Source organism: Astatotilapia calliptera, chromosome 2, assembly GCF_900246225.1.
Source record: "Astatotilapia calliptera chromosome 2, fAstCal1.2, whole genome shotgun sequence".
Classification (NCBI taxonomy): domain Eukaryota; kingdom Metazoa; phylum Chordata; class Actinopteri; order Cichliformes; family Cichlidae; genus Astatotilapia; species Astatotilapia calliptera.
Window position 1 is genome coordinate 23,650,399 of NC_039303.1, and position 26,361 is coordinate 23,676,759.

At 40.2% G+C, this 26,361-nt stretch overlaps 1 protein-coding gene across 6 annotated transcripts in view; it reads right to left on the reverse strand.

Annotated features, from left to right (window-relative positions):
* gria1a (glutamate receptor, ionotropic, AMPA 1a) overlaps positions 1–23,596 on the reverse strand; it is a 75,987-nt gene extending 52,391 nt beyond the window's left edge. For 4 of the 6 annotated variants that reach the window (XR_003274165.1, XR_003274166.1, XM_026188856.1 and 1 more), the window contains exons 1-3: positions 22,961–23,595; positions 22,674–22,808; positions 2,386–2,625 (exon numbers count right to left, since the gene is read on the reverse strand). Coding sequence is in view for 4 of the 6 variants with exons in the window: in XM_026188856.1 (XP_026044641.1) it covers positions 2,386–2,625; positions 22,674–22,808; positions 22,961–23,048 (463 nt within the window). In the remaining 2 variants the exon portion in view is untranslated. Of the gene's footprint in view, positions 1–2,385; positions 2,626–22,673; positions 22,809–22,960 lie in introns of all 6 variants that reach the window. The other 2 variants (XM_026188877.1, XM_026188844.1) reach the window with 2 other exon arrangements.
* Positions 23,597–26,361: the final 2,765 nt, after the last annotated feature.

Genomic DNA, 26,361 nt, shown 5'->3' on the forward strand with positions numbered 1-26,361 from the left:
CACCCTTTTGGCCAGAGGCAGTACATGGGCGACCAGGGCAACAGACAATCAAGAACAGAGAAAATAACACTTTAGCAAACTATTTCCTGAATATTGTTTATGATAGGTTTAATGGGCTATCAAATTTGTTTTCCCATTCTTGGCTTCTGAAAATAAAAATGATAGGCACATTTATTAGGGGATGCTGTAAGAGAGCAAGACAAATGGTAATAGAAAAGGGGGGAAATACTAAAGCCTCTCAGGTGGCAGGAGAGTGATAATGCATGTGATATATTTGTATGTCCTTGACTGCTTTGGATAATGGATTAAACACTGGAAAAATGCTAACATAGGTAGACATTGAATATGAATGTATTAGACTAGAAATTAGAGAGCTTTTGGTCTTTTAAATCAGAAAAATGCAGGTTTACACAGTAACAGTCTGGTCTGAAAGTACATCTACTAAGTGAGCAACACACCAATTTTACAGTAAAATACTGTATTTTTTTAAATTCTCAATTTAATAGTGTTAAAATGTTAATGTTTAGCTATGCTGTGTTTAAACTTTGATTCCTTGCCAATAACTGGACTTTTTTAAACCAGGAAGTGAAACTTCACAAAATTTGTTTTTGTGTCCTGGGTCATTGTAGGCAACAATAATCTAGCATTTTTGTTTGTTTGTTTGTTTGTTTGTTTGTTGTCATAAGAGAAAATCACAGAAATAAATGCACTGTGGCTCCTCCTCACAGAAAGTTCACACACAGTGCTCACCGCTACAGCCTATGCTATGATGGCTAGCCCTGTTAAGCTATGTTAATCTTTAACTAGAAGTGGCCAAAGCTCCTGAAACAAAGTAAAGGTTCTGGCCAGTGTTCATACTCAGTGTTGTTTCATGTAGAGGACATTCCTACAAAAGCTGAGATCTTGTTATAGTTCCAAAAAAAAAGGACACGGAGTTTAGGGTCCATAGACTATCGACATATGGTTGCACTTTGTTCCTCATAATGAATTTTAAGACAGAGTACAGACAAATGATGACAAATAGTTTTGTATGGTTATGGTAAACCTTATACTTTAAATTGTACTGTACCATAATATGTTGTTGTAACTTACAAGAGATACACTGTAGAGTGTACGAGAGTTTCATGCTAGAAAATTCAATTCAGTTCAATTCAATATAGTTTTATTTATATAGTGCCAATTCACAACATCTCCTGAAGGCACTGTCAACTTAACTGATGCAGTGTACCTAATAAAACATAGTTTGATGAAACATTTAGAAGAGGCAAACACAGCTGCTCTATACCATACTACACAAACTGATCAAACTAAATACGATTTCTTTTAAAGGCTTTAAATAACCATGTAGGAAGAGTGACTGCAGTATAGTATCCAAGCAACAGAGACGACTGATATGGATTCTGCTGGCTCCATCCCACTACTCACAGGGGTGACCCTCTCAGACACAAATATACACACACACACAGGCATATGCAGAATTCGTGAGTAGTTAATAAATGGATCACAGAAGATAAAAAATAATAATAATCTGAGGGGCATGTGTGGCCGCTACGGTCATCATGCATTGACAGGCCAAAGACTGCTGTGAAATCTCTACTGTCACTGCTTGATTGTGTGCTGTGTGGAATGACATAATGGCATCTGTCTTTTAAAGCTGACTTAAATCTGCTATTTGTCACACACAAGTCAAACACATAAGCAGATACAAGCTGCAATAAGCTGTCATACAGCCTAAATGTATTGAAGTGCGCCTGCTTTTGGGCATACACAAAAAATACACAAATCATGGTCATGCTCCAAAACCCACAACACCTGGGACAGATGGCCTGGCATTATGGGGAAAGCTATAGCTGTTTGGCTCTGGGGGAGATGGAGAGGAAGAAGCAGGAGGCTGACAGGTGTGCTACTTTATTCTTGTCTGACTATGCAGGAGTGTCATTAAAATGTTCAATTTAAATGCTACAGCACTCCTTTTTTTCTTTCATCGGACGGACAAAGGAACTGCAGCAACCCTGGTCTCTGTTGAGGAGCGCTCAATAAAAAGCTTAATCTTTCGTACCATTGTGCGATTTATCTGATAGTCAGTGCAGGTCAATATTTCTATTCGGTGCTCCCTGTCTGTAAAAAAGTGGTGGTCTAAAATAAGCGTTCTGATGACTGCTTGTTGCTGCACAATGGCTAAAATTGACCCTGCTGCTGTCGCCATGGCAATATAAAGATGACAACTGGTGGCTGGTCTAACTACTGGTACTGGCTGTCTTCGTCTGCACGCATGCTCGTTTTCATGAGAGAAATTCCACCGTCAGATTCTGACATCCTTCTTTTTTGTAACGATGGAGGCAAGCCTAAACATCAAGTCAAACAGAGAGCCAGCAGCTTTCCTACCTGAGTTGGAACTGTACATGTAGACAAACTTGGACCATCCATAGTGTTCGATAACTCCCACCAGCGCATCCTGGAGCTCGGGCCTGAGCTGGATCACAAATTGGTTGGCTGTTTCAATGGGGAAGGATGGTGTCACAAAGCAGACGTGCAGTGCTCCACAGAAGGACATGAGCATGTTGACTGTCTTCCTGTCATACAGGCCAATGATGGCATACACACCTTTGGAGAACTGGGAGCAAACTGCAAGGGACAGAACAGAAAAACAAGCAGATATACAGGGTGTTAGTCTTTAAACCTTTGAACAATGAAATCAGCAAAAACATCAATCCAATTATCTTTTCATTGCTGTTACACGACAAATTAAACTTTGTCGCCATCCTGCCTACATTTGCTAGTAGGATAAGAGTGATATGGTCCAATAGGCAATTATCGTAATTAGCCTGTAGAGCTATCGTGTGCAGGTCTGAAGCTTTTCTGAGTCTAAGGTTATAGTAAGATGAATATCCAGGAAATTGAGAAACGATCAGGCTAATCGAAAAAAATAATCATTTCACTGGATGTGGTTAGTCAAACTGAACTAACCACATCACACAACAGAATTTTGTCTGAATTAAAATCAATTTAATCCATGGTTTGGATTTAATTTTGGTTTTTAAAGTGGGAGGATAGAGAGAAAGAGGAAATAAATATCTGTGGCATGCCGGGTGCTGTGAAGTCTTTAGAGCCTGAGCTATTAAATAGTACTCAATAGCATGTTTATGCAGGGCTCATCTGCTGGTCCAGCTGCATAGCATTAATCTGTGTGTTTTGCCTTCAGTGAAAGGTGGAGGTGGTGGAGGCAGATTAGGTGTAGAGAGGTTAATCAATGCATCCCCAGGGTTCCACTGACATTTTACTAGCAGCAGGAGGCGGTTTCCAGCTCTCATTTGCCTTTCTCCCTCAGTCCCTTCATTTTTCTCTCTCTCATTGTCTGTCTGTCACTCTGATTTCTTTCACACCCCCTAAATTCTTAAAATAGCTAATTTATGTTCGTGATCTTCTCTCGGCACTTTATATCCTCACCGTGCTCTCAGTAGAGCATGGTATCTTTGCACTTCCAGGTCTGGTCTGGGCTATTTTCTGCTATGGCGATGGGTGGGCCTTACTTATCTCAGTATTTACCAAACAGATTGAAGACGGTGCCTGTACCCACACGAAGGCCAGCTTGCAGCTAGGAGCTGAGGGAAAGACAGAGAGCGAGGATGGCCCATACCCAAAATGCCTAACCTGTCACAGACCTGCACCCTCCGGTCAGGCACGTGTGTGTGACGGAGATAGAGGGAGAGTGAGGAACCGAGAGTGGGAGAAAAAACAGGGATATCACAGAAAAATACACGCACGTACACGCCATGAACACGCACACACATATGCAGCCTCTAGTGCTCCAAAGCCTGGTGAGTCACCCTACTTAAAGCAAGCCCTGAAATAGACATTTTGCGCCTCGCCACACTGACTCAGTAACAGAACTATCTTTTCTTCATGCTCTTGCTAATAAATGGACACTCTCTCAGCTACTGCTTTCCACTAGCACACATTATATATATCCCCTTACAATTTTCTAGGACCAATTTGATGCGGTGTCCTCCATGTTCTGCTTGAATAAAAGGTAACGGGAGCTTGTTTGACTTTTTGTGCAGTGCCCCATTACTCTGCCCTACAGCAGGTTACAATGTTTCACAGAATATGAGTCATTTCTCATCACTTCAGTGTGTGCGTTTGGAAAAAAAAACACAAAAACCATGCGACAGAGACCTCCTGCTCCGAGTTGGCAAGACAACCATGCGCCTGTCTAATTCGACATAAGCATTAGCGTAGCTCAGCAGTCCGAGTCTTGATAGCAGTACACACCGGTAGCATGTTGAGTCTGTTTGTGTGTGAGCAGCTCGTTAGTGTTGCTCCACATGTGTAACGGCACTGGACGCAGGGCTGAGAGACCTAAACTGATCTCAAAGACCCCGGCAACACCTGTCCACTCTGGCACTGCGTATCTCCTCGCCACAGTTACAGCTGCCATGGTGGCAGGACTGGGGTTGCCCTGGCAACAGTCTGTTTCTCTGGCAGGGATTACAGTAGCTCAGAGCTGCTAAAGGACTTTCGTAAGATGGAGTGGGAATTGTGGAGTGTTTGGACATTTTGTCATAATTAGGGTTTTCACCTCGAGGAATTAGCAAATTTGCAAAAGTGACTTGGTTTTGCAAAATCCTTAGATAATTTCTGAAATAATGAAAGACAGTAGGGCTTCACTGCATCCCATTTTTATTATCACTTAAAACGAGAAAGGGATAATGCCCAACAAATTCTGACTTGCTATAACTGCGAGGTAAAGCTCTGCTGATTCTCATTTAGAAGCTATTTATCCTTTTTTAAGGTTGTTATTATTGGTTATATAAATAACCCCAGTTCCAACATCTCCAGCTTAGCTCAGCTCAGGCTCTCTATACATACAAATTAATGCCGGGGGGAGCAATTTAGAAACACCAGCACCCAGAATTCAGGTTCTACTTGTTACACTTCCTTATAATAATGTTACTTTTAGAAGTATTTTGTGACATTATAACATTAAAAAACATCCAAAATTGCAAAATTACTGCCATTAAAAGGAAATTTGTAACATTAAAACATTTATGCCATTAAAAATAAGCATGAAACAAGAAGAGTTTACTGTTATTGAAATGGATCTTGTTACATTATGAGGTCCATTAGAAATGAACTTGTAATAACAGAAAATTATTGTCATTAAAATGGAATTTGTTAATTTACAAGTTTACTGCCATTAAAAATCAACTGCAAATGATAATAAACATTACAGCCTTACCTACAGAGAATTACTCATTAACATATTTTTGCCTTATCAAAAATGAACACTGTTTACATCAGGTTTTGCAGTTTCAGTCAGAGTATTGAATATCCTATCATCTATGCCATGTATTAACTTTAACCCGTTTCATATCAAGCTGACACTGGTAGCATTTCCTCCACCACATCACCAATAAGAGACTGAACTCTTTAGCCACAATAAAAGCTAGCCATTGCTTTTTCTGAGCTGTCAGTGGCCACCAGTGTGTGAGTTTAGCTAGCAGATATCACAATGATTTGTGTTTACTCATAACTTTGTCAGTGCCCGTTTTAAAAAACTAGTCTCTCTGAATCTCCCTGGCTGAGCTACACAGTCATCTTCACTGGGGCTGGTATGGTAAAAATTTTTACTGTGAAGGATGGTACATCTGGAAAAAGTAACTAAACTACAAAAAACAAAAACACTAAAGGATACTTTTCTCTCTGCTTCATCTTTCCTTTTCATCCATTTTGGCCTTGTCGGCATAAAAGCAGTTAGACAGTGAGCTCCTGTGTGCCAAGGATCATACTATGCGAGTGAGAAATATCTGTGACTTTTTGCTCGTGAAGTTAACTGTTTAAAAGAATTTAAAGCTCTGTGCTCCTGATCGGCTGCCCACCACTAAACGCTAAAATTATAATATTTCAACAGCCGTGTATAAGCCGAGCATCCATGTAACAAATGATTTAACTGTAAAACTGTGACAAATTACCTGCGGTGTATGATAGCAGCCTTGGTGATTTCTTTATACTTTCTCTTTTTGTGGGATAAATAAATGATAAATGTGGGAGTTAGCAGATATTTGATAAACTCATACACACAGCGGATTGCAATCAGTCTCTGAGAGTTTCATTACTAACCTCTTAACTCTTACAGTTAGGCCTGTGTGTGTTTACTATCGAAATCTTAACATTGTCTAATGGTGCCTATCTGTAACTGTGCTTCATTTTAAATGAATGTAATTCATCAACCTGATTATTATGAGTGACTATCATTTGCCTGTTTTGGTGGCTCCTCCCTAAGATGGCAGCACTGTAAAAAAATATGTGAGAACCCCACAAAGTTAAGTTTAAATGCATTACCACCAATTACCCATAACAATGTCCAAAAAGTCAGCAACTAATTGTTTACTGCATACAGCTGCAGGAAAGCTCATTGGAACCGAGCTGACATTTTTATCCATACCAGGCTTTTCTTATGAATGAACAAGATGTTGATTTGCATTTGTTGTGGCCAAAGAGCTTTGGGCGGCAGAAAAAAGGAGAGAAAGAAAGAGAGAAAGAGAGTGAGAGAAACTCAATTCCTAAAGGGGCTGATACTCACGCAACAGGAGGAACTGTCAGAAACAACTCACGCACTCACGTCTTCCCTGTTCTCTGTTTCCTATGCCCTGCAGCTGTTCTTCTGCTTAGCATGAGCCAAATTTTAAATGACAGACGTGTCTATGCTGGCTGCATGAAAGAGGGATGTTTGTGACAGTTGCTCCTGCATCTGACGGGCTATTGGGCCGGTGTTTGGAAAAGGTGCCTCCTTAATAGTGACCATAACGGTTTACGATAGAAATATGGATAGACGACTTGATGGCTAAAAAAAGTACACTTTAAGTATTAAAACAGCATCCTGTTAGTTTTGATGGATAGGAAAAAAATATATTCGACAGATTTTTGGGAAAACAAAAGAAATTCATTTAAGGATATGTCAGTATTCGCCGGAAATATATATATATATATATATATATATATATATATATATATATATATATATATATATATATATGTATATAAGTCAGAGGTGTCAAGGTGCCCTTGCACATGCCTGCCTCCCAGCAGCTCCAGCTCCACATCAGCTGTTCCCTAACCTGTGTACAGAAGCGCGGTATTAAAAAATTGCTTCTTTGTGTGGGTGTATGTGATTCTTTTTTTCAATAGTCCGGGTTTGCTTGACATGCCAAAAAGAAATAAATAAGAAAAAAATAATCAATGCAGCTGAATTGAATTGTACCAAGAGCCCTCACAAATGTATTTTTAGGGCTTCACACAAACAGGTTTGAAAGAATCAATACTGTATAACAAATGTCATTTGAGTGCTGTGCCTAATGCTAAATCAGTAATTGATGTAATCTGGACTCACAGGTATACGGAGACCATAGACAAACCACAAATTCTGATATGTGTATCAGAATCACAAACACACGCAGACACACACAGGAGGGACACACGTATCTACTATTTTCCTCCCTTGGGTTATACATGCTATTATAATGTGCAACATTAAGGTCAGCGGTAGACAGGAAATTTCACAGCAACAGGAAGCTGGGTTTAGCTGGAGGGAGCATACTGATTGGAGAGTTCTTGTTCAGTCATCCATAAAGATCGTTTTTTTTGATAGAGCCTCACTACTGAGAAGTGACATGCCAGATGACTCCATAAAATAGGACATCCGATTTGGTTGCTCATCTTATCCTCTGGTCGACTGTATACCGTTCTCAGTTTGGTGAATTATTTACTGTGAAACTTCAAAGAAATCTGTTTCAAATGCTATGAAATCATGAATTTTTCCTGCGGGCATCACTAGACTAAGACTGAGCGCTGCAAGCTGCTAAATCCAGCTTTCTTCTAGCTCAGCATACTGTTGCTAGACTGATTCATAAAGTCATCTCATCCAATCCTACACCTTTACGTCATCACGATTTTCCAACTAGTCCCTTTTCAGACTATAGAAAGAGGAAAACCAAACACATTATTCAATTGTTCATGAATTCTTGAAAAAGGAAATTAAAAAAATAAGAAATTAGGAAACAAAAAATGCCCAGTGTGAGAAATTTAAAGGTCCTGTCTAAATTTTTCCCCTCACAACCCTGGAGCAACATCATAAAATCAAGGGATGAACATCGAGATCTGTTACAAAAGAGCTCCGAAACTACTGCACGGATATAAAACTGCAGATTTCCTGTAGTTCCAATGAAGCTATTAAGGTTTGATTGATTAATCAGCACAGTTACATTTTATAAAGGAATGAATGCACAGTGACCAGCGGCTGTGAACCTGTAGCACCATTTTATAGAAACGGTACGCAAAATTCAAGGTAAGTCAAGTTTCTTGTGGATCTTATGCTTCCAATCCTGCCCCCCAAAATGACAACTACGGGTAAGATTCCTACATGTATCGTTCATATCAACACAAAATCAAATCCTCAGATCATTTATATTTAAATATATTTTCATTTAAAATGTCTTTATACATAAAATCCTGATGATGATAATGAGACGCTTTTATAATTAGCCCTGGGACACACTGCTTATTTGGCCTATTTTTCCAAGTGATACAAAGTGGTTCTCAACACTCGAGACAGTGGAATGATCTGTCAATAGTCCTATTTATGTCAGATAAAAACAACATCACATAACTGAAAACCTCAAGTATAGTTTCAGTGTCCACAATAGGTTCTAATCCTGCTAAGCACCTGCACAATTTATCACTGTCCTGTGGACTTTTTGTTTAGTACGAAATACCAAATATCCCAGTTCTATCATTTCTAACAGCAGGTGTTAGGCTGCGGTAAAACTAGTGTTGAGATATGTACAGCATTGCACAGTCACTACCCAAATGATTCTAGCAGGTTGATGTCTTTCTTATCTTTCTTACACTGTTTATTACTGGAAGCGAAGATACTTTTTTGATTCTTGAACTGTCATGTAATAGATTTTATAGGCCTTCATATAAAATTTAGGGGGGGACAAAATCAGCAGCAATCCACTAGGCTGTCAAACATTTCCTTTTAGAAGTGAATGTATTGGTTGCAGTGTAGGTATGAACCTAGTAGCTAAAGCAACAGAGAGGCTAGTTGGATACCATTTCCCGTTTTTCTGCACCTGGTTCTGTAATGAAAGCCTTAAATTCCTCACAAAATAACGAAAAATCTATATAAAAAACATTTTAAATTTTTTGTTTTCAGAAAAGTAAACTTCCTTTTCTTTGCTGGCTTACACTGGTAATCCTAGGGTTTGGTACTTTTCTGCACTTAGTTTAAAGTATCCTTTGGAAACATGAGTGGAATGACACCAGCAGGAAGGCAGCTGTCACATGAGGCAGCAAAATACACCACCTTCACAAGGGTGAAGGGTCACTCAATCAACCACAGAGCACTTTGAGGGGAGATAAACACATCTGACACCAGACACTGCTCGGCGCACAGTTATCCTCCACTCAGCCACCCATGGCTAATAACTGCCAGATAATGTATGTAATAAAAACAGAGAGCATGTTGTGGTCCCTCTGGTCTCATCCATCTTCAGGAGAGCTAATCAGCTATGTTAATGAAAGGACGAGCAAAAGATGTCAATAACCGATTCAATCAGACCGCACATTTGTATGCAAGCATTCAGACCTGATTTTTCTTTTAAGGGTAAAAAACAATACCCCTTCATAAACGTTAAGCGCTAGCTCAAAAATATTTCAATAAAAAAAATAAAAAATAACAATAATGTCTCACTGGGTTTGACAAGACAGCGTATCACACACAGATCGTGCTTGTAAAGAACCCCCCAGGTGATGGGGTGGAGGTGGCCTACTCTGCGAGCCCTCCAACACAGCATGACTCACACAGTGCAATCAATCTCCTTCTGCGCAGAGGACAGGGACCCAGGGGACCAAAACACAGCACCAACCCAGATCTGCATGAAAGTCTCCAGACATGACTGCGTAGGAGGGTTTCGCTGTCAAAGCAGTTTTCAGTTGCATCGCCTTAAAAATCCTGAAAAATCTGCCAACGAGTATTTTTAGTCATAGCGCATTGTAGTGGTAATTCTTTGATCCATGTATGTTCCAGAAAATCGATACTTAAGAGTTAAGGGAGTCAAAACTGGTTCAAGAGGTTTTAAAAAGGGCGTTGGTTTTTTGACAGACGGCAATTTGTTGCTCCAGCGATTTGTTGTTTCCCAGGTTAAACAGCGTTACCTTCCCAAGCTCAAAAGAGATGTACTTCCTCAACAAAAGCAATAAAATTGTGTTTTGCAACAAAGAAAAAGGGAAAATTGAGATACAGGATAAAAAAGAGTGGCTGAAGGAGTAAGAAAGGGGGCAAAATAAGGAAAATATCGACTAAATCCAGAGAGGAAGACGCTGAACTCTGGGGGAGATGTGGGACCAACAGTTGAACAACCAAACAGGACTTAGACTGTAAGTCAGGGCGCACTGGATACTCATGAGAGTTTATATTAGTTGAAAACGGGGCCACGGAAGGTTAATAAGGATGAGCAAAAAATGAAGTGAGTCTTGAAAATGTAGGTGACAGCAGACAGAAGGCAAAGAAAGAGAAGCACGGGTGTCTGTGAGAGGAAATGATAAGGAGAATGCTGCGAACAAAGAGAACAGATGCCAGCCTAGCAGTGGGAAATAAAGGGACCACACAGTGAAATCTAGATCTCTCCTATTTCCTCTAAGTAATAAAACAATGGCACCGCATCGCCTCATTAAATGGGTAATCGAGGGTGTGAAAGCACTCCCCTCCGCTCCGAACATCTCTCTCTCTTCTGGTGTCTCACTCTCTAACCCTTTCACGCCAAGCTATTGTCTCTCCTTCTTACTGTTTCTCACCACGTCTCCAATCTGGTTTGCTGCGGAGCCCTGCCGCCTGCTGAACAAATGCTTACCTGGGCAACGGGTCAGAAACATAGCCCAGACCAGCTCCTGTCAGGGGGTATGGAAACTCCAATTATCTCCTTAACAATTATCCCTTCGCAATTATCTCCCCATCTGCGTATCAGTGTCGACAGGTGCAGAGGGACAGTCCCGCTCACACGCTTTCATTTCTCTGACAGGGGAAGTGATGGAAGTGGATATGAGGGGCAAGGAGAGCCAAACTCACAACCTGCAAGCTAATTCACTAGGAACCTCTGTATGAATTAAAAACCTTCTTCAACAGATTCCAGCCGAGCTCGTGGGAAATGATTGTGGTCACTGAGCAGAATTTATGAGCGCTGCAAAAAATCATTTCTATCTAGGGCTGCAAAAGTAGAAAATGTATTTATTTGAAAAAAAAAAACACACCTAGCAAACATTTGACTGTTAGTGCTTGATAAATGAATAATGTTATAGCCAGTTTTTTCTCAGCTAACTAATTGAGCCATTGACTCCAACTTGCAGATACTAGAGACAATCAATAACAGTACAGGACAAGGCACCTATGGATAATTCATGGATTAAATCCGCTACCCTGATGTATTTAAATCTTGATATCGATAACTCCGTAGAGTGGATTAGTCTCAGGCGTTTGAGGAACTGTGTACACATGCAGTTACACTACAGAATGTATGCGGCTCACAGGTTTGACAGATGAGTTCTATCATTAACACAAGAATACAAAAGCAAAAGCGCAAGGAATTAATTTGAAAGTGTAAAAAGGAATCAGCTGAACATGAGCAATATAAGGAGATCGTTTGCATTTGAGTGTGTGTGGGGGGGTTGAGGACTAGTAACAGGCATCAGAAGAATTTTGAACACCTCAAAACTCATTCCATCATCTCAAACGGAGGCATTGCAGAGTTACACAGAGTAAGGTGTTGTGTTGGTTATTACTTTTAAAATGTCCCTGAATGTTTTTTTTAGAAATTGTGGTGGCTGTGTCTGATGTTACCATGTGAATCCTGTGTAAAATGGCAATTTGAGCTTGTATAGGCTAGACAGCTCATGCGCGAGTATTTAGAGATACTCCAGTGCTTAACAAAAATAAAGTAACGTCATTACTGTCGAAATATAAAGTTGTGGTTGTGTGTGTTAGTCACAATATTGGAATTTTAAACTTACTACAGATACTCAGGAAAATACTTCAAATTTGATACCATGGGGCGATTGTGGCTCAAGAGTTGGGAGTTCGCCCATCTATCCATCAATTTCCATTGATGGATAGATGGGTGAGATACATATAAATCTCCCTTTCACTTTCCTTGAGAGGTTGGTATGTGTGTTCCTCAAACTCACCTGGGAATTTGAGAGTATTTCACAGTATCTTTGCTGTTACCAGGACAGCACTGCACCTACAGCTTGATGTCATCCATGTACGGGAGGTGGGTTATGGCTACTCCACTCTTGACTCTACAGGGAGTGCAGAATTATTAGGCAAGTTGTATTTTTGAGGAATAATGTTATTATTGAACAACAACCATGTTCTCAATGAACCCAAAAAAGTCATTAATATCAAAGCTGAATGTTTTTGGAAGTAGTTTTTAGTTTGTTTTTAGTTTTAGCTATTTTAGGGGGATATCTGTATGTGCAGGCAACTTAACAAAAAACAAATATATACCCATTTCAATTATTTATTTTTACCAGTGAAACCAATATAACATCTCCACATTCACAAATATATGTTTCTGACATTCAAAACAAAACAAAAACAAATCAGCGACCAATATAGCCACCTTTCTTTGCAAGGACACTCAAAAGCCTGCCATCCATGGATTCTGTCAGTGTTTTGATCTGTTCACCATCAACATTGCGTGCAGCAGCAACCACAGCCTCCCAGACACTGTTCAGAGAGGATATCTTCCCCACTCGCTGTCTGAGGAGGGTGCACAGTATCCTGCGGGACCAACATCACCCTGCGCGCCACCTTTTCCATCTGCTGCCCTCAGGGAGAAGGTACAGGTCTATACAGGCCAGAACATCCAGACTGGCCAACAGCCTGTATCCACAGGCTGTGAGGCTCCTGAACTCTCTGCCCCCCTCTCACGGACAATAACCATATCCAACTTCTTAATAGCAATGAACTGGTCTGCATTGGTGCATCATATCTTTATTCTCTTCCCCCTCCTGCCCCCCCCTCTTTCTTAAATAGATAACTATCATATCTGATATCATATCTCACAGTACAATAATATTGAATTGGTTGCATTGTTGTATTTTGTCATGTTTCTCAGGTCTTTGTCTGAATTTCTACGAACATTATTGCTAAGGATTGTCTTATTGCATTGGAGTCACACTGGGTTAAATATGTACACTTGGGTTTTAAGGGGTATTTATTATTTTCTTCTTTTTTTTGGGTTGTATGGAAGCCCCAAACGCAATTTCATTGTTCTTGACAATGACAATAAATAAATAAATACTAAATACTGTTTTCCCTCCTTGTAAATCTCACATTTGATGATGGACCACAGGTTCTCAATGGGGTTCAGATCAGGTGAACAAGGAGGCCATGTCATTAGTTTTTCTTCTTTTATACCCTTTCTTGCCAGCCACGCTGTGGAGTACTTGGACGCGTGTGATGGAGCATTGTCCTGCATGAAAATCATGTTTTTCTTGAAGGATGCAGACTTCTTCCTGTACCACTGCTTGAAGAAGGTGTCTTCCAGAAACTGGCAGTAGGACTGAGAGTTGAGCTTGACTCCATCCTCAACCTGAAAAGGCCCCACAAGCTCATCTTTGATGATACCAGCCCAAACCAGTACTCCACCTCCACCTTGCTGGCGTCTGAGTCGGATTGGAGCTCTCTGCCCTTTACCAATCCAGCCACGGGCCCATCCATCTGGCCCATCAAGACTCACTCTCATTTCATCAGTCCATAAAACCTTAGAAAAACCAGTCTTGAGATATTTCTTGGCCCAGTCTTGACGTTTCAGCTTGTTGCTCTTGTTCAGTGGTGGTCGTCTTTCAGCCTTTCTTACCTTGGCCATGTCTCTGAGTATTGCACACCTTGTGCTTTTGGGCACTCCAGTGATGTTGCAGCTCTGAAATATGGCCAAACTGGTGGCAAGTGGCATCTTGGCAGCTGCACGCTTGACTTTTCTCAGTTCATGGGCAGTTATTTTGCGCCTTGGTTTTTCCACACGCTTCTTGCGACCCTGTTGACTATTTTGAATGAAACGCTTGATTGTTCGATGATCACGCTTCAGAAGCTTTGCAATTTTGAGACTGCTGCATCCCTCTGCAAGATATCTCACTATTTTTGACTTTTCTGAGCCTGTCAAGTCCTTCTTTTGACCCATTTTGCCAAAGGAAAGGACGTTGCCTAATAATTATGCACACCTGATATAGGGTGTTGATGTCATTAGACCACACCCCTTCTCATTACAGAGATGCACATCACCTAATATGCTTAATTGGTAGTAGGCTTTCGAGCCTATACAGCTTGGAGTAAGACGACATGCATGAAGAGGATGATGTGGACAAAATACTCATTTGCCTAATAATTCTGCACTCCCTGTATATCTGTATCAACTCTTAGTGAGGAGCTCACTTAAGGGGTTGAAGACAAAATGGCAGTGGGGACAGCGTATCACCTTGGTATATTCCACACATTATGATCATTCACACTTTACAGTTCTAGATGAATGTTACATTATTATTACACTATTATTACACTATTAGCCTTGTATACTCCAAAGCACTCCTGTATCCATGTGTGGGGCAAGAGTTATAGGATTATGTGTAGCCATGTGGTGCTCAGGTTAGTTTGGCTGGTGTACTGCTCTGTCAACCATCAGCTTCTGCTTTGACCCTCTGGTATTATTCCCAATGCTGTTCTGAGCTGTGCTCATGTCTTCACTCAGCTTGGATATTATGATGCCTGAGAGGATCTTCCATGTTGTGGCGAGACAGGTAATTGGACAGTAGTTTGACGATACTGGATGCTTGTGGGGATTGTTTTGCCCTGTGTTAGCCAGTAGTGGATGAGTACCTGCTGTTAGCAAGTCCCTTATTTGTGCTGCCAGGCTTTCATGGTGTGCTCTTAGGTCCACTAGTCACTTGATATTATGGAACCTTTTCCTCCCAGATGTTCTTCCAGCAGTACGCAGGCAGACCCACCTAGCTCTGCGAGAGTACATCCTGAACGGATCTTTGGAGAACAAGGCATTTATTTTCTTGGCCTCTGTTTCTCTTGCTATATCTCTTCAGCCTACTGGCTTGAGCTGTGAGCCTTTGTTTGGCAGTTTCTAGAGGCTCGTTTATATCAATATTAATAGTGGTATCATGTTGTTCTTATTCATCAAGGACCTATCTCTCATGATGCTCTTCTACACATCTATCTATCTATGTTTTCTGAGATGGTGCTGCAGATGTTTCTATTTAATTGCTGGTAGTCTTTTCTCAGAATTAAATCTCAGACTTTAACAGAAACATAGATAGATACACAAATTGTTTTATCCTTTTAAATTAACACTGTAATGTTACAGACGTGCAGGACATATAACGCTAGCTCCAGCATTACCGTTACAATCTTATTATTGGTCACAGCTGCTAGCTGCTACATAATGATAACAGATGGTTATTTGTATCGGATAATTGCTAATAGTTAATAGCGTTGTGAATATCAACCACATTTCATGTGTTTAGCTGCTAGTGAGGGGAGGGGCTATGTGCCTGCCCGTCTGCTGTGTAAAGCTGTGTGTCAACTGGAAGAGACAAAGACAGTGTGGATATCAATACTTGCATCAATAATGTTGCAAATGCATATCCATTCCAACAGTAATTTTCAGTAGCAATTATTAGAGTCATTTGTTTATTTAGATACTTATTTTAGTATCAAGTTTGACATCCATAGTATCAAAATTAGTAATGTTAATACGTAATTATAATTACATTATCTTGTGGGTTTTTCACGCTTGGCTAAGTTTGACAGCCAAGACTGACAGGCATGATGACCATCCAGGTATCAGTTATAATGCTAATTTATGCTAGCAAAAAGTTAAATCTAGTATTGCAATGCATTTATCTGTCTGATTTATAACACTTCAGCCACACAAGTTAATGCGACTACACATAAGGAAATATACACAACAGTCTAAGCTGTAAGGCAAAATATGTGATGATGCATGATTTTCTGTTTCATTTCTTGCCTTTTCTGCTTCTGCGACTTTTAACAACTGTTGCAGTTCTTGTGTCACTTTTGTGTAATCTGTGCAACTGTGCCAACAACAACAGCAGTTGTATTGTGTGACACTGCTTAATATGCTTGTAGGCTTTGTTCCTCATTACAGTACACAGAGGCTCCTATAATGCACTGTATGACAAAAGAGGGACTCCGCTTCTGTCTTTGCTGCAAAAACATGACAGCTGCCATCATCAGGCGCTCGTCCCTCCACCCTGCAACACAAATCCTGGTCCTCATCCGCGAACACATTGTTTTCTAATTGCCAGCCCCAGATGTCTCAGCTCAGACCTCCACGTCCCAGCTCCCATTACCTCCAGAGGCGACAGAATTTTTTAAATACTTGGTGAGCTTGCATGAATACAGAGGAGGATTTGGAGTTGGTTTTGAAAGACAATGAGGGGGACAAACTGAAACAGAGTGGACACAATCATCAGTAATGTGTGTGCGTTTCTGGGCTAAATAAGATGTGTGATAAAGGCTGTGGTCTTGTCTTCACAACAGAACTGGCTGGTCAGTTCACTTTCATGTGGCAAGTCTTTCTTAGAAAAAGTCACATGAGGGCGAAGATATTAAATGACAAGTTGCTTATTTTCTGTTTCGCAGCCATTACTCTCTTCTTCCCTCCCTGCCCCATGTGTACATTCCCTCTGTCTTCCTTGTACAAAGCAACAAAAGCGCACACACACACGCACAGAACATGGGGAAAAAAATCTACCCCCCTCCTGCTCTGCATCCTATCAGTCTGCTGCTCTGGGAGAGGTTTTGGCTGATCTGCATTGATTGCTATGGGTCTTTCTCTATCCCTGGTGCTCTGTAGCAAGAAAAAAAAACAAAAAAACGGAGTCTTCTCATTCATCAAACCAGCACCTGCCAGACTCTAGCCCAAGAGAACTGCCACAAGTTTTTTTTCTTATTTGTTTTCCTTTTGTTTTCTTCTTGACAAATAACTGTGATGTCCCAAACAGTCAGAAGGGAGCAGTGATCTGCTTTTTGTCTGCCATTTTCAATAGCAAATTGAATACTCTGTAATCCCTCTGAACATGCATGCACTGTGGAAGTCAGTCACCACAGATGGACCTCAACGACTGATACAATTGCTACAACAGGAAAAAAAAAAAACCCCCAAATACAACCAGCCAGAGTTTCACTGACACCAGCCACCGGGCTTGAAATTGCAGCTTAACTCCCTACACCCCCACCACCACCCTCTTCCACTCATTGCTTTCACCCCAACTGAAACATGTCGGTTTGCACCTAGAAATGGAAAAGAATAAAGGATGACATCTTTTTCTTTTTTGAAGTTTCTCCTATGGAAAGCTGAACATTTCTAAGCATTATAGTGTTTAACAGAGTTGGTTGAATTCTCTTTTTTCTGTCGGCTTATTATTACATATTTATGCTTATAACTCCACGGAGTGATAGCTTTGGATGTGCTGCATTGAATAATACATTAAATGCATCTGTTCAAGCTCTGTCTCTTGTTAGCTATTGTGTGTGCGCGCAAGGGTGTGAACAGAGGATTTCAGAAAGCAGTCTCACATGCTCGCACACATTTCTTTTTTATAGTCAGACCATGGTACTACACTGATGGGGAAAACTTGAGCCATGTAAATGTGGCAGCGCATACACATGAGAAAACACAACATGATGGCAAAAGTTATCTCAAGGTAAAGGATTTTGTCCACCAGTTTGGTTACTGGAACGTAACTCCTATTGATATAAGCGGTTTGACATGGGATTGTAGCCCCAGTGTTCTGGATCACATGTTAGACTTTAATTCTTTTAATTTGCTTTTTTAGTTTAGGGGTCACAAGCCAAAATGTTTGGTAGATATTGATCTACATTTCCATATTTTGCATTTTGCACTGAGGCAAAAAATGTTTACCTGCACAACGGTGAAACCACACACTAAATTTCAATCAGTGACTAGAAGTGGTTACTACACTCAGAGTTCTCCTTTTTGTTTTCCTTGACGTGCTTTCTTTATGGCTGACAGACACCCTATATTTCCTCCCATGCCAGACCTCTCAGCCTCACTTCCATTAAAGCTCCTATAGTGACAAATTTCACAAGCTTTCACTTCTTATGGCATATAAAAAGAAATTATACAGACGAAGTCAAAAACAGCCCTCCTTTTTGTTTTAGTCCACTTTAGTTCAATTTTATTGATATAGTGCCAAGTCACAGCAACAGCTATAAACAGTTGTGCGACTATATCGTAAGGCAACAATACAGAGAAACCCTAACAATCAGATGACCCCCTCTAAGCCAGCAAATGGTAAAAGTGGAAAGGAAAAACTCCCTTTTAACAGGAAGAAACATCCAGCAAACCATGCTCAGGGAGGTGCAGTCACCTGCCATGACCAGTTCGGGGTGATAGGAGAAAGACAGGGCAAAGAAATGGTGTGGAGGAGCCAGTGATTATGGATAAACTAATAATAGTCAATAAAAGAAACAATAAATCACCAATTTTTGATGTTTTTTTCTGAGGAGTGGTTGCTACAGTTAATTAAAACTTGCTTGTTTGGTAAGTCCTTATTATGTACATGTCAGACTGTTACTCCACGACCCATGTCGGTATAGTACCTGTTTAGTTTCTTCCCATAACTCATATCCTCACTGATACTGTCTATGTGATACTATGTGATTTACAAGCAGCACACGACCAGTCCCCCCCCCCCCCCCCCCCCTCTCTCTCAACCACCACCACCACCCCAAACCCACACCCCCATCTACGCTCTATTGATCAGCTAGGCAGGCTACCACAGAGCACTCACTTCATTGATCATTGCCGCCTCACACTCACACTCTCTTTAGGTTTTTAACTGACCCTCAGAGAGCTGGGGAAAATACTGCTATCTACATCACACTGTCAACGCATATCGTGTTTTCCATGAACACTAATTAGTCCTAAAGAAAGGTTTATTGTCAAGATGGCTGAACGTGACACAAAATCAAATGTAAGTTAGGTGCTGCTGAAGCAAAACATATATTATTGGAAATTCCACAGTCTAGCTTTGCTGCTAAGTGCAATGTTTTTAATTCATTTATTTTTTATTTGATTTTTTGCCCTCTTTTTTCTTTTTACATTTTTAACCAAAAATAGCCAAAGATTAGTTGTAAGTCTTACCGCACATCAAAGTGAGAAACAGAGCATACAGGCGGGAGCCTGCAGAGACTTTGACATGAAGCTAGTGAATCAGAGACATCTGCATTATAAACCAGTAGCAGATTATGGTAATGTGATATCTAACTGTTGGGTGACTAACATTCTCTATCTATGCTGAGCATCCCTGGCAGCTATTTTAAACGATGCAAACGTATACAAGGAAACAGTCCAGCAAGCACTTTTACTGGAAATGTGAAAACACAGCAGTAAAAAGGCAATATTGCTAATTCTGTTACTTTTTGACTCGCTTTTGCCTGTCAACGTAAGATGGAAGAGGAGAGAAATGCAAATTAGCCTCACATTATGCAGACAGTGATGCCATCGTTATTATTACTACCCCGATGACTCCACATGCAGGAAATAAAATGAACCACTTTGCCCATAACATTCAGCGTTTTATGGCTTTCTTTATCTCTTCTCATTTTCTCTGTCACCTTTGCCCTACTTCCAGCCACCCGCCCCTATTCCTTTGCTCTTTAGGCAGGTGCCAGCGAGTGTGTGTGTGTGTGTGTGTGTGTGTGTGTGTGTGTGTGTGTGTGTGTGTGTGTGTGTGTGTGTGTGTGTGTGTGAGCATGTGTTTGTGGATGCTGTGTAGACTTGCTTCTGGAGGAAGTGGCTGGTCATAAGAGCCAGCTGATGAGCATCACCCTCATCCGGAGCTCCATTCATCCCCGTGCACAAGGGCCCATTCACCCTTCTGCTTTTCACACTCACGGACCCCAAGAGCCCCGGGCACATTCCCACAGTCGCACGCTTACAGAGGTGAACTGTCAGTCACCCGAGACATCCTAAATAGAAAGGGCACCCAGATGTAGATTCACGCAAACAAAATTCCTCCACGTTACCACACAAAATGGAAATCCAGGAATAGGCTGCGTTTCTCATCTGACTCATTATAAACAAGCCCCAGAGCCTTTCCTTTTTCTTCTCAAACATGTCTCTATAGCCTTCACATCCAAACACTTTTGAGAGCAAGTGACACACAGCAGGAAGAGGTGTCATTTTCATTTTTGTCATCTCCTTCCACTGCAAATCTTTCTGACACGCTTGTACCGTAGCCCATCATCATACCCATGGACTGCAATGATGTGCATGACATGGGAGGTGGGAGGGGGGTCAAATTTAAACATCAAAGACAGGACAGGATGGGTAGATAGAAAAGAAAAGGAAAGTCTGTTTGCATCATCTGCAGCTAAAAGAGAATAGATCTAATCAACCTCTGGGAAAAGTTGGATAATAGCAATGACCCTTGACTGAATTATTAGCACCAAATTACCAAAAACGTTAAGCTCTGGGTATGTGTGTTGCTTGGTAGGATGTCTGTGGATATCTAAGATATATATATTTTTAAGAAAATATGTACAATCAAATGGTTTCTGGAAGCAATTCTGGCAAAAATAGTCAAAAAAAAAGACTGAGAAAATCTAAGAAAAAAGGCAGGCGAGAGCCATCTGAGTTGTTCTTTGTGCTGATGTCTCGCCACTGGCTGCACGCGGTGACAAAGACGTTAATGTACCACACCACCACCACCAGCAGCAGCAGCCTCCCTACTGCGATAGGATCCATGTTTGATCCACTGGAGAAATCTGCAAACATTCAACAGCAGCCTGCCTCCTATATTTTACATCACGCTCCCTTCTGAGCAGAGGACAGTCTCTTTAATGAGGGCATCTTGGGTGTGTTTACATTTCATTACACAGCGCTCCCTGGCTCTGTGGCCTAAATGGCTGAAGGGTGGGGGAAGTTCAGGGGGATGATGGTTGAAATATCTGCTGTGGACTTTGCAGGTTTTGCAGTATTTCCCACAAGACACGCTGCAGATGGATGTCTCTGTATAGGTTGTGATTCATAAAGCGTGTGGTCTTGAGAACAAGTCACAGCATGAAGCTTAATGATATATTTTGTTAGACTCTGACAGATGAGGGTAAATGTCCTTTCAGTGGTTGTGTTCAGCTTTCAGCAGCAGCCAGCACCTGATGTCTATAAATCTACATGAGTGCCGCTGCAAGTAATGCTTTATTTCCAATCCAATTTTAAGCTCATAACCGAATCTCATAAGAACGACTACAACCACATTACATTAAAACTCTGAGTCAGAATACCATTACACTTGCATTTCGTGTCTTTATAAATCAACATTAATTTCTCTTCACTTATATCATTGCTGCATACATTCCGGCAGGGAAGTCATAAAGACCGGTTTTTGAATCGCGGGGAGGGTTCAGAGTGAAAAAGCAACGACTCAAAGTGGGAGTAGGAGTAAATGTCTGTGGATGAAGCAGTATCACACACCTGCCAGACAGACAGACAGGGTTGTCAAAGGGTATCTCCTGGAAGTGTGCGACTTCACTACAGAGAGTGCGAGTGAGCCACGGGCAAATTCAGAGGAGTCGAGGATGAAATGAGAAAAACACAGCTGAAGAGCCTCAAGGGTGACAAAATCGTGTCAGAATACAAAGGAAGGATGAGAGCAGGGCTAACAAAGATGAAACAATTTAGACTGACATTTCTTTTGCACAGCTCAGACACGGAGCAATTGTTGGTGCTGGCATAATGACACACATTATCACCAACAGGAGAATAGCATTCACACTGCTCTGACTATTGGGTTTCACCAGCAGGACTTTTAAACTTGCTTGATGACCATAAATCCTGCATCCCATTGTCAGAGAATCTGGCACAGTTTCTCACTTGAGTTAGCTGAGGATACGTCTGCCTGTTCCAGATCCATATTAATACAAAGAAGGAGGAGGGTGAAGTCCCAAAAGTTAAAACGTTTATTTTGTGTGCTGGTGTTTGTGAAGCATTCAGGGTGGGAGGGTTTAATAGTCTGTGTTCTGCCAGGAAAAGATAATCGGATTGTGATCCGTGGCTAATTAGAAATGCATTTGGAGTATTTTTTTTTTACCCTCCTCATTGTTTGGAGAGCCATGATCTGCGCTGACTCCTTGTTTTCTTTATAAAAGAAGCATAAGGCGCTCTGGGATCATTGGCAGCCGTTTTAAAAATCATATACGAGGAGCCATAAAAACAAAAAACCTGTTGTTACATGACTGAAGGAAAGCTGTCGCTGTCGCATAGGTTGCTTTCGAATCCCCGCGGCTTCCCCAGAGCGCAAACCACGCTGCAATCATGTAGAGGAAACAAGTCCTTTGCGGTCCCACGCAACAGTTAATAAGATAACCTACGAACACACGCTTTGCAGTAGGCCTGTATTAAAAGCAATTACAGCCTACACAGGCTTTTTTCCTCCTTCTTCTCTTCTCTTACAAATGGAGTTGCAAGCGCTCTTTACAAAGTCAATAAACGGATTTAAAGATTTAGGTTCAATAGGTGGACTACATGGACTAGTATGTAATCAGTTTCCACTGAGATACTTACAGGCATATGTCATGGAGAAGCTGTTCCCCATCATGACCATATCCACCTGCGGCACCAGTTTGGGGATGTCCTGGTGGTGAGAGAGGGCGAACCGAAAAACCTCATATTCGTGGGATCCGCTTGGGAACAATCCTCCTGTTGAGAAGCAAAGAACGAGGAGTTAATGTAGTACACAGTGGACACGAAAAGGAAAAAAATTAAAAAAGAGACACCGACTTAAGTTGAATCAGAGGTTGATGTTTTTTTCTCTCAGACAAAAGGTGACGATGTGTGTGCGCCATTCTCACCTATATTGATGTTACTTGGAAAACTTGAGCTTGAACCCAAGCACATCCCCAGTAAACTGGTGTAGAGGATGGTGAAGCTTCGCTGCATATTTCCTTTTGCATTGGCGAAGGGAAAAAGAGCCGAAATCCAAGCATAGGTTTTGTCCGTGTGTGAAGTTAAATCCCCCCGCTTCTCCTCCACTCCTATTGCCTCCCCTTAGAGCAGCATTTGCACCGACATCGATTCAACAGCGAGACAATTATCGCAATGGCGAGAGGAGGCACCTTTCTCTCTCTTCTTTTCCCTCTCACTGCTGATGCTCTCTTGTCCTTGGTTGCTGCTGTATGAGACGGAGAATGACTTCAGCATTAGCCGCACTGCAAAAAATAAACCCGTTTTGGAAAAAAAAACAACAACCTAAAAAACTGTTGAACCTAAAGACAATTTTAATTGCCTTTTACCCTAAACAAGGATTTCCCCCCTCCACGATATAGCGAGATAAGATATAGCGAGATAACTTCAGTTATTTGATATATAGAGCAAATTTTGGCTTTTCAAAGAAATATTTCGAGAGCAAGTGTCACTGCAACAAGTCTGGGCAGCGCGCAATAGTAAAGGAAATGACACAAGGACAGAAGCGAGCATTACTTAAAAAAGGCTGCTTTGGACAGGAAACAAGTAGCAATGTGTCACTCGATAGGAGGATGTTACAGCTGGAAAAGAAAATGGAAATTTTCACACTCATTATTTGACTAATGACCTGCGGGTAAATATTTTTTGCAGTGTGCGCCTTTGGAGCGCACACACAGGTCCCCCAAGACACGCACGGGGTTTAGACATTCGTTCGTTTCGTTGTGGAGCAAATATATCAACACTGACAAGACAGTGTTTTTGTAATGTCACTTTTATTTTGTAATAATTTTTGTGCCTGTAGATTTACATTAAAAAGTAAATGTATAACCCATATAACATCTAAAAACAAGCGTATTTCAAAGATTTAAGAAATGAAGTTTAAATTGGGTGAATGCGAATAAGAATTAAGTTTATTTGATATCTGTCTGCTTTTTAAAGAATACAGTCTAACAAGGAAAGGAAGCCCAAAATGACATGACTGGTTTATTCCTTAAGTCCCTAAATTTAAAAGATATTTCAGCATGTAACATCGTAAAACAGTGTTAAGTCCTTGCACTGATCAAGCTCATGTGGCATGGTAAAGAAGTCCTGCTGCTAATGAACACTTTGGTGAGGCTGTTTTCTCATCTTCTTCGCCATATAATAACTCTATAAGATACTCTGTAAATGATATTCCGTAAAACCACAAAGGACATTTTCAGCATTGTTTCCACTTCATTTTATTTTGATAGCCTTACTTTGTTAAAGAAGTCGTGTTAAATCACTTCATGCCTGCTCTACAGTATGTACAGTTATGAATACAAGATGACACTGTATTAGTGTATAATATGTGTTTTGATGGGGTACTAAGACAATGCAGCTAACAAGTGTTTTTTCAGCTGGAGCAATGTTGTCTGTAGGCTATAGTTAGAATTACAGAAGCATATTACAGTCTCTGACGTTTGCTGTCATTGATTACCATGTTACTGTAAACCATTATAATAAAACGCTGACATTTGGAGGAGGAACAATTAGAGGTTTGAAAGTGAGGTGAGTCAACTTTGCTTGGTTGGTAATTTAGGATTAATTAACTTTTCACATATACAATACACACTCTTTTTTTTTAGCATCACTTACTTCCCTATCCAGGACCATACAATAGACAATGACATCTCGCAAAAGAACCAGCTGAGAGATAAGTGAATCATTAGGTAACCTAATGGTTAGTTCATTATTATCCATAAATTATTCATACTGCAACTTTCTTTGTGAGTCATTCCTAGTTAAGGTGATCCAAACACAGAGCAGCACAAAGCAGTAATTACACATTCATTATTGATTATTTCAACATTAGTTCTTTTTTGTGTGTTTGTGTGTGTAATAAAACCCAGTTTAGTTCATGTATGAATAGTTAATATTATAATATGTTACATTATATTATAACCAAAATATAATACTTTTAAACAATAAAATCCAAATTCAAACAATATTATGATAAAACGATCAAACATCAAATCTTTTAGCTTAAGATACGCGCATTGCATCACAAGTCACCTGCATCCCAAATGTTAAACAATGAATGCAAACATTTATGGGTAGTACTTTCTATTACAGCCAGGTAATACTGTGATAATAGTGGGGTAATAAGCTGGAGACAAGGGGGGAATGATAATATAATTATATACAAAGTTATATGGCTAGCTATTATTACTTAATTACCAAGATAATGTACAAGTAATCATATTGTGTTAACATTAGTTATAGTTGAGTAATATTACACTAAAAGTCATGTAACTGGGTAAAATCAGACTACAGACTAGGGGTACAAATGTGTAAACAAACATATACCTATGAGGCAAAACAATTAGTAACAGCAGAGTAATATTTTGCTAACAATGTGATGACCTGCTAGATGGTATTAGAATTTTTATACACTGACTGGCTGATGTTTTAGTATATTAGGATATTATTACTGTATTGCAATGTTAATGTTTTTATGTATATTATGGATATTTTATTGATGATTATCCATTCTCCAGTCTCCAATCTATCTTCTTAACCACTAGATTCTTTGCTAGCTGTCATAGCATAGCTGTCAATGCTTCTCACATTTACGGTATTGCAAATGTTTGTGACAATTATGAAGAATAATTGTCTCACTTTACTTCAGGACATAAAGAACAAAAATAAAAGGTAAAGTATTCCAGAAGAAATGAAGAATTACATATTGGGCACTTTGTATGATACTTTCTTTACTACACGGAGCAAAAAAGTGAAACTAATGTTCAAGTATTCGATAATGAATGAGTAGTTAGTAGGATGTGCTGTTTATTATTAATAACAAATAAATGAGTGTGAAATATTCACTAGTTCACTTACACACACATAGTGCAGGACTTGTACAACAGTGGTTATGACTTTGACCATGCATTGTTAAAGTCAGGTATTGTTTTGTACACACTGAAATATTAACCAACACTGGGAATGTTCTCATGAGATGGATTGTAAATCATATTATGCTGTGATGCCCTGGCAGTAGTTTAGAAAATGAAGTGTTTTTTCTTGGCAAATTATGCAAATTAGGTATCCATTTATCACACTAAGTACAGCTACTTTCTTAAGTTAAACTCAATTTTGCTACTTATTGTTTCCATAACAATAGCAGGCATATCGCTCCCAGAAAATTATATTTAGAAGATTAGAAGCTTGCTTGAATTAGATTTCCAGTGTTTCCATTTGAGGAGAAACATTTTCTATTTAAAAGACTGTGGCTGACTACCTCTGGCTGTGCTTGAAACACTTGAGAAAT